The sequence below is a fragment of the Schistocerca nitens genome, chromosome 6 (genome assembly GCF_023898315.1).
Source record: "Schistocerca nitens isolate TAMUIC-IGC-003100 chromosome 6, iqSchNite1.1, whole genome shotgun sequence".
NCBI classification, from domain to species: domain Eukaryota; kingdom Metazoa; phylum Arthropoda; class Insecta; order Orthoptera; family Acrididae; genus Schistocerca; species Schistocerca nitens.
This window is the reverse complement of record NC_064619.1, coordinates 327,606,019-327,615,876: the sequence shown is the minus strand read 5'-3', so window position 1 is coordinate 327,615,876 and position 9,858 is coordinate 327,606,019. Positions and strand designations below refer to the sequence as shown.

Here is a 9,858-nt window from a genome sequence, read left to right as displayed (position 1 = left end):
CTGGCTAAATTTTCAGCATATTGTCTATTTTTCTATACTAGGTACATACTAGCAAATTATATCTGTCAAAACAGTTATAAAAACGGAGACACTGTAATTTTCATGAAACAGTCTAAAATATAAATCTGATAATAAGTTTCAGCATGTAAATGTCGAAAGCGCCTTTGAGCTGGCACTTGTTGAAGTCAGTGAGGCAAATGCAGTTGTAGCATGTTTTACCACTTCCCAAATGGAAATTTTGAGTCATTCCTAAATCTGCTTGAATATGTACTAAACACACTCCATCTACACAAGAAATCAATAGTGCTGTCTGAGGACTTCAACACTGATTTTATTGGAACTGGAAAAAGAAAAGAGCTACTGCTCAACCTCATAGGTACTTCCAATTTAAAACAGACTATAAAACCCCAACAAGAATCACAAAACTGTTGCCTTTGCCATGGATCAACTATTTCCAGATACAAAATGTACTGCAAAATTTATAAGTACAGGCTTTAGTGATAATGAAACTATATAATATAGTAACATTCAATTCCCTATTATGAGGAGAAATGTGGGAAGAAGTTTTACAAATAGATTATCTAGCAAAAAAAACTTGAGAAAATCTCTGGCATCTTCAGTGATTACTTTGAAATCTCATTTCCTCTCAAAACATCAATAATAAGAGGCACAACTCCAAAAGCAATGTGATGGATAACAACAGGTACCAGAATCTCAAGCGTGAGGAAAAGAGAATTACACAGATATAGATAACGCGATAACATACCTCCGCTTCTGAACAGCTACATTCAGAAATACATTCAAATCTACAAAAGAATGATATGTCAGGTAAAAAATAGGCAATTATAGGTTCATAACAGAGTCAGCAAATAAAAGCCAAGCAGTATGGTAAATAAGAGAGCAAATAAAGTTTCCCTTAAAAGGAAAATAGTACTCTGAACTATGAGAACAAGAGTTTAACCGATCCAAAGTCAATGGCAAATCTTTTCAGATGTTACTATGCAGACATCACCAATAATTTAATAGTCAGTGACAAAAAATAGGTGCTAGAAAGAAGTAGAAAAACGAAGTGCAGTCATGTTCGTCTCTAATCTATGTTTGTGGAAAGATGAAATCATTGGTGTTGTATGAACTCTTAAGAAATTGTCATCAGGAATTAATAGTATTCTTGATTGTATTATAAAACAATGGATCAAAAAAAATTCACCGCCTCTTGCAGATATAGTCAATTCATCTTTTATTTGTAAGAAAGGAGACAAATCAAATATAGAAAACTATAGACCAATTACCTTATTATAAGGCTTTTGTAAAATCATAGAAAAAGTTATGTATGAGAGGTTAGAAATTTTTAGTGGAAAACTAAGTTATCACTGATACTTAGCATAGATTCAGGAAAATAAATTAACAACTAGTGCAATCTATGATTTTATACACAAAGTCCTGTAAATGGTGGACAAATAACAAAGTGCCACTGACATTTTTTTAGACATAAGTAAACCCTTACTCATACTGGACCACAACATATTGTTGGACATGCTCCAAGTATATGGCATTAGAAGCACTGCACTAAAATGATTCACATTGTACTTGACAACAGGAAAAAGAAAATACAAATAACATACAAACTAAAGAAAATTCTAAGGTACATTTCTCAGATGCAGAAACTCTGAAAAAAAAGGAGTCCTTCAGGGATACATTCTTGGAACAATTCTCTTTCCACTGTACATAAACGATTTAGGGCTAAACATTAAGTCACAAACAAATACTTTTTTTTGTAGATGACTCAAGCATTCTTACTATAGGAAACGCTCCACATCAGCAACAAGCAACTATAAATAAAATTACAGGACAACTAAATAGATGGTTTGCAGCGAATAAACTACCAATAAACACCAAAAAATACAAAAATCCTAAAATTCTGTTTAAAAAGTGATGCATGCAACACCAGTGTGACAATAAACCCAAACACAATTTCATCTGCTCTGCAAACAAAGTATTTAGGCATATGGCTTTAAAATAACTTCAAATGACATACAAATATGTACAAAATAAATGGAACACTAAATAGAATATGTTACAGTCTGTGATTACTCTCTGTTGAAACAAGTTTTAGCACTTTCGTAATTACCTACTTTGCTAAACTCCATAGCATCCTATCACACATAATTATATTTTGGGGTAGTACACCATCTAGTTTACTCATTTTATTAAGCCAGAAAGAACTGTAACAGCAATGTAACATGCTCGACAAATGCCTCTTTCAAAAGTCATCAATCCTTCTACTTCACTGTATGTGAATATTAGAACTCTGTAAGTACAGGGGGATTATAATTAAAGTTAAACATTCAAAACACTGGAGAAATAACACCACTGGTCAGAATGACATCAAATTGCAATGTAATATTATCAGAGAAGGGGGAAAACGTATGGCAGAAGAAATAAAAAAATAGTGTGAAAATTGATTAATAGATGGCGCTGCATGTTCAGAATATGTAAATGAAAAAACCTATCATGCATACGACCCATTGAAGTTGGCATAAACACACCAGGTACACGGCTTTCCTCCTTTCGCGTCTGCGACGTTCGCCATGACTGTCTCAATGAAAGACCGCGCTCTGCTTGTAAAGCTATATTACATGAATGATAACTGTGCACACGTCGCTCTGCAGAAGTTCCGGACACTGAAGGGCTCTGCCGTGGGTCTGGAGAAAATCATTCAGAAATTCGAAAAGATGGGTTCTTTTGGTGTGCAACCTGGTGGAGGGAGGAAACGAATTGATTCGACGTCAGTGGAAGCGGTGGCCACAGCAGTGCAGGAGGAGACGAATAGTGGTGTACAAACGTGTTGTGCATAGATAATTGTCCGAACATTGAACATATCCGCGGGCAAGGTGCGTAAAATCCTATGAAACATCCTTCTTTGCTGTCCATTCAGTATTACCCATGTGCACGAGTTGCTTCCTGTTCACCTGCCAGCAAGAGAGACCTTTGATTTAGAATTTCTTATACTCACATGGAAGTGGACAATGATGGGCTGTGGAAGATTTTGTGGACAGACAAAGCCCACTTCCATCTGACAGGATATGTCAATACACAGAATTGTCGAATATGGGCAACGAAAAATGCACACACAAAATAACCAGTACCATTTCGTCCTGAAAAGGTCATTGTGTGGCGTTAGTTTACGGCATCATTTATTGTGGGGCCATATTTTTTCGAAGAGACAGGTGCTTCTGGTCCTGTTACCTGTTCCATTACTGGTAAGCGCTGTGAGTGTCTTTTGCACAACCACTTCATTTCAGCTCTCTCACAGCGTGGATAGGATCATTTTTATACAAGATGGACCAGCTCCACACATTGCAAATCCATTTAAGCAGTTGCTGAAGCGCCATTTCGGAAATGCTAGAATTATCAGCCACCATTTCCCTACAGCTTGGCTGTCCCAATCACCTTATCTTAATCAGTATGACTACTGGCAGTGGGGTTATCTGAAAGATGATGTGTTCAGTGTACCGATTGCAAACTTAGCTGTATTGAGGGCATGCATTCTAAACGTGACCCTGGAAACATTTCGAACAATTGTGGAACATGATGTTTCTCGATTTCAACTTGTTCAGAAAACGGTGGACAGCATACTGAAGAAGGAAATATATATATATATATATATATATATATATATATATATATATATATATATATATATATATATTCTTTATTATTTCGCTTTCTTTTCGTGGGAAATTACAAATTACCCTGACAACTTCGATATCTTTCTCAATGGTGTTTCTTTGTTAAGTGAGTGATATCTAATCTCACTTAGATTAGATTAAATTATGGAAGAACAATCGATGGAAAGAATATCCAAGTCGTCATGATAATTTGTAATTTCCCACAAAAAGAAATCACAATAATTAATAAAGATTGAAAAGGCATAAAAGCACAATATCTACTACAGTAAAAATATTGAGCGTTGTGGAAAAAGGTTTAATTTCCATGCTAGCAGGCAACGTCACTCTCAAAGCTTTCTTCCCGAGAAACCATGATGTGACATGACGCAACGTGAGGGTCTTTTGATGGCGTGTGTGAATACAACTTTGTAAAATGCTACGTCGACTATTGTGATGTGACGTTACGTGATATAATAGCCATTGTTAACTGCGCATCACACGGAAATGTCAAATAAGCCAAAAAAAGGAAAGAAATCCATAGATGGATGATCTTTGAAGCAGTGAGTCTTTTATCGTTAACTGCCACATCTCCATGTTGATAGCGGTGTAAGGTATCTTCCTCAAGGAAGAACTTTGAGCCACTATTCATTAATCTTTGGTTTGATGGTAAAGTTAGTTTGTTGTGTTCGTGAATGTGGTGTTGTTAAATAGATTGGTGAGCATAGGACATGTAATGTTATAGTGTTGTTCCATGATGTTGCCGTATATCCGCTAACATGTGATAAGCCTCAAGGGGACTTTGATTTTTTTCGTGATTCTAAGTTTATTGGATTTATACTTTACTGTGCAATGGTGTACGATAGAGACAGGCGACGCAGGAGTCGAAGTCGTGACAGAACTGAAAAAGATAGAGAACGGCGTAGCCGTAGCCGTGAGAGGAAAGATAAAGACAGGGAACGTAGAAGTCGCAGTCCCGATAGGTTAGACAAGGATCGAGACAGATTAAAAGAAAAGGACCGTGCAAAAGACAGGGCAAGAGAGAGAGAACGCGACAAGGATAAGGGCTATGTGAAAGATAAGGATAGAGATAGAAAGGAGAGAAGCAAGAAATCGAGAAGTTTGTCACCTGACAGACTGAAAGATCGAGCAAAACGACGACCGGACAAAGATCGGTCAGCTACAGAGAAAGATGGTGATGACTCCAAACTTAAAGAAGAAGATGAAGAAGGATCACACGAACACGATTCGAAGAAGGAGCCATTGTCGCTGGAAGAGTTGTTATCCAAAAAGAAGGCCGAGGAGGAAGCAAGAAGCAAGCCAAAATTTCTAACGAAAGAAGAGAGAACCATGGAAGCCTTAAGAAGAAGACAAGAAGAAGTGGATTCAATCAAGAAAAAACTTGAGGAGGAGCGAAAAAAACGCATGGAATTTGGCAAAGAAGCTGTAAAGTCGTTTGAGACTCAACGAAAAGACAAAGATTCAGATAGGTCCAAGGATTATAGACGACATGAACCTGTAAAAAAGGATAAAGAAGAAGACACACAGTATAATAAAGACAAAGAGAAAGAGGTCGAAGCCATCAAGGAACGTTATCTTGGTCTAATCAAGAAAAAACGACGAGTCAGGAGACTTAATGATCGGAAGTTTGTGTTTGATTGGGATGCATCAGAAGACACATCAGTCGACTACAATCCCTTGTACAAAGAACGTCATCAAGTTCAGTTTTTTGGACGTGGAAATTTAGCTGGAATTGACATAAAGGCGCAGAAGCGCGACCAGTCCAAGTTTTATGGAGAACTTTTGGAAAAACGCAGGACAGAAGCAGAAAAAGAGCAAGAAAAAATAAGATTGAAAAAATTACGAAAGAAGGAAGAGAAACAGAAGTGGGATGACCGTCATTGGTCCGAAAAATCGCAAGACGAAATGACAGAGAGAGACTGGCGAATATTTAGAGAGGACTATAACATTACTATCAAAGGTGGTCATATCCCAGATCCTATTAGAACTTGGAAGGAATCAGGAATTCCCAATGAAATACTTCAAATTATTGAGAAAGTTGGTTATAATGAGCCAACACCTATCCAGAGGCAGGCAATTCCCATTGGCTTGCAGAACCGTGATATTATAGGTGTTGCAGAAACAGGTTCTGGTAAAACTTTGGCCTTCCTCATACCACTGTTGATGTGGATACAGTCTCTGCCAAAAATTGAGAGAGTGGAAGATGCTGATCAAGGACCATACTCCATTATATTGGCACCCACCCGTGAGTTGGCCCAACAGATTGAGGAGGAAACTAACAAATTTGGCCAGCCATTAGGTATACGTACAGTTGTTGTTGTTGGTGGTTTGTCAAGAGAGGAACAAGGTTTCAGATTGAGAATGGGGTGTGAAATAGTGATTGCCACTCCTGGACGTCTTATAGATGTTTTGGAGAACAGGTATTTAGTCTTGAATCAGTGTACATATATTGTTTTAGATGAAGCTGATCGAATGATTGACATGGGTTTTGAACCAGATGTCCAGAAAATCCTGGATTACATGCCTGTGACAAATCTGAAACCTGATACAGAAGATGCTGAGGATGAAACAAAGCTTCTGGCTAACTATAACACAAAAAAGAAATACAGGCAGACTGTTATGTTTACAGCTACAATGCCGCCTGCCGTAGAGAGATTGGCACGGACTTATTTGAGGCGGCCTGCAGTTGTATATATTGGATCTGCAGGCAAGCCAACTGAAAGAGTGGAACAGGTTGTGTATATACTTCAAGAAAATGATAAACGCCGCAAGTTGCTGGAGATACTGGAACGTGGTGTAACTCCACCAGTTATCATTTTTGTCAACCAGAAGAAGGGTGCTGATGTTCTCGCAAAAGGCCTTGAGAAATTGGGATACAGTGCTTGTACTCTTCACGGAGGCAAAGGACAAGAACAACGTGAATATGCGTTAGCTAGCCTTAAGAGTGGTACGAAAGACATTCTTGTTGCAACTAATGTTGCAGGAAGAGGTATTGATATAAAGGATGTATCAATGGTTATAAATTACGACATGGCAAAAAGTATTGAAGAGTATACCCACAGAATTGGCAGAACAGGTCGTGCTGGAAAACATGGTATGGCTATATCATTCTGCACCAAGGATGATTCTGATCTGTTTTATGATCTCAAACAGACTATATTGTCAAGTCCAATATCCACGTGCCCACCAGAATTGTTAAACCATCCAGATGCACAACACAAACCGGGCACTGTAGTTACAAAGAAACGAAGAGAAGAAAAAATATTTGCATAATTATGTGTGAACTATTGTGTTGTGTGTGTTTGCTACAAAGGAAGTGTCAATGTTGTAGCGTACAAAACCTCTGTTGTATAATAATTTTGTGTGTTGTGCACTACAGCAGAAATGACACTGTTGTACAAAACATCTGTTGTATAATAATTTTGTATCATTTATTTTTTGTTTTCAGTGGACACGTGATGTTTATTGTTTTGTGATTCCTTACTAAATTTAAAAAGTACTGAAGTTACATATTGTGGAAAATATTTTCATATATATCTTTGAATGGCATTTGGTAGTTATGATGAATGCTGTTCTTTGTGGTGTGTTTACATTTTAGCCTTGATATTCATGTAATGACAACATTGTGCAACCAAATTTAAGTGTAAGGAGAAATGACAGGGGTTAACGATTCATAGTGTTGTACGTTTTAAGTTTAACAACACTCAGTTAATGTGCATACGAACAAAAAGGGGAAAATGCCCGGCTGCTCTTAATAAGTTGATAGTTGTCCATAGTATCGGAGGGACAGTTCCTTTGTGACTACCAAGTTTTGATATTTCTTCATTTATGTTAAATATAGTTCCAGTCTTCATAACTGTTCTACTGCACTATTTTATTTTTGTTTCATAAAGTTCTGTGGATTCCTTTTTTTTGTTTTTCATCGCAAATAAAATGTGCAACTTTTCTGGATTTTAAATTGGATTCAACACCACCACCATCTTCATAATATGTTAAATAAATAGAATGTGTCAATTATTCTTCATTTCGATTATAGGCCCTATGATTTTCAATGTGCAACTTTATTCCCATAGATATATTCTTTAGATTGCTGTGCTTTTGAGAGCTGCAGATATTCAAGTAAAGGAGGCATTTGCTATCTATGTATATAATATTTTATGCTGCTAACTTATTAAATCTGCAGTTTACTTTATAGTCTTTTCCTTTTCTTATCTGATAAAGTATAACCCGTAAATGAGATGTCAGGATGTTGACACTGCTCAACGCCGCAACACTGGCTTTCTCCTAATTAGGAAGCTGTCATGCTTACTGTCAGTATGTTACTTTTACGTATAATGTGGTGAATTAAATCCAGAATGTTTGCTACTATACATGAATCTAAAATACAGACTGTAAACTATTTTTCAAGGAAAGTTTGCACCCTCATTTAAGTTCAATATGGAGTATATTCTGTTGCAATAATAATCAGGAGTTACAAGGCTTGACATTAACAAACAGCCAAGATGTATTAGGTACTAAATTAAAAGTACTTAATGCTTCTGTTAGTTAATTGAATTTATGGAAACATTACAGTTGCATGGGTACTTTACATCACTAAGCACACAGTAAAATAAGCTTCTGTCTAATGCCAATAAATATTTGTATTAATAGTTATTTTCTGTCGTATCTGTGAGGGAAAACAGAAGATCAAAGGCTTTGAATGACAGTGTGTTAGCAGACATGTTATTAATACTAATTTATTTGTTAACAAGTGTGAAAGTGCTTTTTGTGGTAGTTATTTCTGCATATTAATGTAAGTCTTTCGAATTTTCCATGTCTTAGAATATTTTCGTATTTGCTTCTATCAGAAGTATGTTACAAGTTTGTGTGCCGTCAGACGAGTGCAAGGTGCTAGTTTTTTTGATGGCAGATTGTCGTGTGAAGTTATTTTACTTCGTCTTGAACTTACTTCATTCTCTTTGTTGTGCCATTGCATGTGACCATGCCAGTAATGGCTGTTCAGTTTTATTCACAGTAGGGAAACATGAAGAAAACAGTTGACAACAACTATTAATGTATAATTTTTACTGTTGCATTATTAATGTGTAACAGTTTTAGCAACCGTTACACTATATTACTACCGAGCGAGGTGGCGCGGTGGTTAGCACACTGGACTCGCATTCGGGAGGACGACGGTTCAATCCAGTCTCCAGCCATCCTGATTTAGGTTTTCCGTGATTTCCCTAAATCGTTTCAGGCAAATGCCGGGATGGTTCCTTTGAAAGGGCACGACCGATTTCCTTCCCCATCCTTCCCTAACCCGAGCTTGTGCTCCGTCTCTAATGACCTCGTTGTCGATGGGACGTTAAAAAAAACACACACACACACTAAAAAACACTATATTAGTGAATTGGTAACTGTATGAAAGGATGAAGTGTTTTACGGACAGTGTTCCATTGTTCAAGAAAATAAAGTGTTGGCATACATTTATGTTCAAACTCAAAACTGGCAGACATTTTCTTTACATAAAAATTATTTGTGTCCTTGCCCCAGTCTGAAGCTTAAGATTTCTTTGCATATCATTTTGTTTTACCGCAGCTCGGCTAGACACTCATATGTAATGGTAAAGATTCATTAATCTGATGGCAAAGATTCATTTAATCCAAAGGCTTGTAGGTAGTCAGACTTGAGAAAAGGTTGCACTGATAGCCTACCTCAAAAATAGACCTGTAACATATATTCGTTCCATTGAAATTGGATGGCATTTAATGTTTTGTAACAATTACATCTTTTGGATGCCCATGTACATCATTTTCACACTAAACTCCAATGCACGCTACATCTTTGGCAAGTACAGCTCATTCTGTGTCCTTAAAGTATTTTTGATAATCCCCAAGCTTTAAGCAGTGAAGAACTCAAGGAGAAGACAGCGCAACATTTAAAGTGAGCTGCTTATAAAAATTTAACCACCCATCTAGTTAAAGTGTCAGGTGGGCTGTGACAAATTGCATTGACAGTTCTGGGAGGAGGATGGGTGGTGGGGTGGGGGAGCTAAGTGAGTGTGGTCTCTTTTGGAAAGTGAAAGTAACTAAAATACTCAGTCTATTGCGCCAATACATTGAACTACTGTTAAGTAGAGCCTTATTGTTAGCATTTACTGTTTCTCCTTGTCTGCCAACTTATGTTCACAGTA

The 9,858-nt window shown here is 37.1% G+C and overlaps 1 protein-coding gene across 1 annotated transcript; it reads left to right on the top strand.

The window, feature by feature from the left end:
- Window positions 1–4,332: 4,332 nt before the first annotated feature.
- Window positions 4,333–7,644, top strand: LOC126262484 (probable ATP-dependent RNA helicase DDX23). Its single transcript, XM_049959147.1, has one exon. It carries the CDS (start codon window positions 4,518–4,520, stop codon window positions 6,957–6,959), a length of 2,442 nt encoding a protein of 813 aa, XP_049815104.1. The 5' UTR covers window positions 4,333–4,517; the 3' UTR covers window positions 6,960–7,644.
- The last annotated feature ends 2,214 nt before the right edge of the window (window positions 7,645–9,858 follow it).

Bases quoted from the DNA above. Each gene is read 5' to 3' on its own strand.
- LOC126262484 (XM_049959147.1), top strand. From the start codon at position 4,518: ATGGTGTACGATAGAGACAGGCGACGCAGGAGTCGAAGTCGTGACAGA.